The 955-nt window shown below is 57.5% G+C and overlaps 1 protein-coding gene across 1 annotated transcript in view; it reads right to left on the bottom strand.

Moving 5' to 3' along the window:
* Positions 1-425, bottom strand: part of MFAP2 (microfibrillar-associated protein 2) — a gene marked incomplete at both ends in the record, with an annotated part of 1,360 nt that extends 935 nt beyond the window's left edge. Inside the window, one exon of the mRNA XM_010024666.1 lies at positions 336-425. Coding sequence (XP_010022968.1) covers positions 336-425 — 90 coding nt within the window. The remainder of the gene's footprint in view (positions 1-335) is intronic.
* Positions 426-955: the final 530 nt, after the last annotated feature.

Genomic DNA, 955 nt, shown 5'->3' with positions numbered 1-955 from the left:
CCCCCCCCCCGGTCTAAGTAAGGGGATAACCCCCCCAGCCACCCCAGGAATGACCCTGGGCCACATCCCACAACAGGGTTTTGAGCTTAATAAACGCTTAATAAATAGTTGGTAGCATAAGGAAGGAGAAAGGGGAAGAACATGTACAAGGAGGGAGCGGGGAAGGTGTTGGGAGGAGGTTGGAAGTAGGGACAGGAGGAAAGGGATGGAGCAAAGAGCACTGAAGCAGAAAGAAGCATCGGACTGATGTATTTAGCCAGAGAAAGCACAAAGAGGAAGGAAAAGGAGCAGGGAGGGAGGTGGGTGAAGCATCTCCTGGGTCAGGAAGCTCTAACCTGATTGTTGGTCGTACTGGGAATATTGCACCGGCTCAGGGTAGGTGATGCCTTCAAACCTGCTGTACTGCGCCTGGACCAGGAGCGCTGCTGGGGTGCAAGAGCCAAGGGGGGAGAAGCATCGCTTAGAGGGACACGGACACTCCCTGAATGGGGGTTCCCTGCTCTGCCTCCACCTCTCCCCCTTTGCATCCTCCCCCCAAATACTATCCTTAGGGACACGCTGCTTGGAGAAGGGGAGGGAGAGGAAGGGGGGATGCTCACTGACTGGGGAGGAGAGATTCCTGCGTTATCCAGGCACAGCTGCGGATGATCCCGATGTCTTGCAGCACCTGGGTACCAGGACCCTGCCCATCCTGCATCCAGCCGACCCCAGTGATGCCCCTGACACCCCTGGCATCCCCTGTATCCCTTATGGAGACCCTGGGAGCTAATCCAGCCATGGATCCAAGGGGAAAATGGGGTTCAGAGGCCAGTGTGCATGAGATGATGGGCTCATACAGGCAGAATGCTTCTCAAAGGGGGGATCGGGTCGCCCCCCATCCCCAGGGCATGGCAGGGACATGCAGTGGTGCCCCATGGTCCATCCAGATGCCGCATCCCTCCGCATCCTCCATCCC

The sequence above is a fragment of the Nestor notabilis genome, unplaced genomic scaffold (assembly GCF_000696875.1).
Source record: "Nestor notabilis isolate BGI_N333 unplaced genomic scaffold, ASM69687v1 scaffold28800, whole genome shotgun sequence".
Taxonomy (NCBI): Eukaryota; Metazoa; Chordata; class Aves; order Psittaciformes; family Psittacidae; genus Nestor; species Nestor notabilis.
The sequence above is the reverse complement of the archived record's forward strand: the minus strand, read 5'-3'. Positions and strand labels throughout refer to the sequence as shown.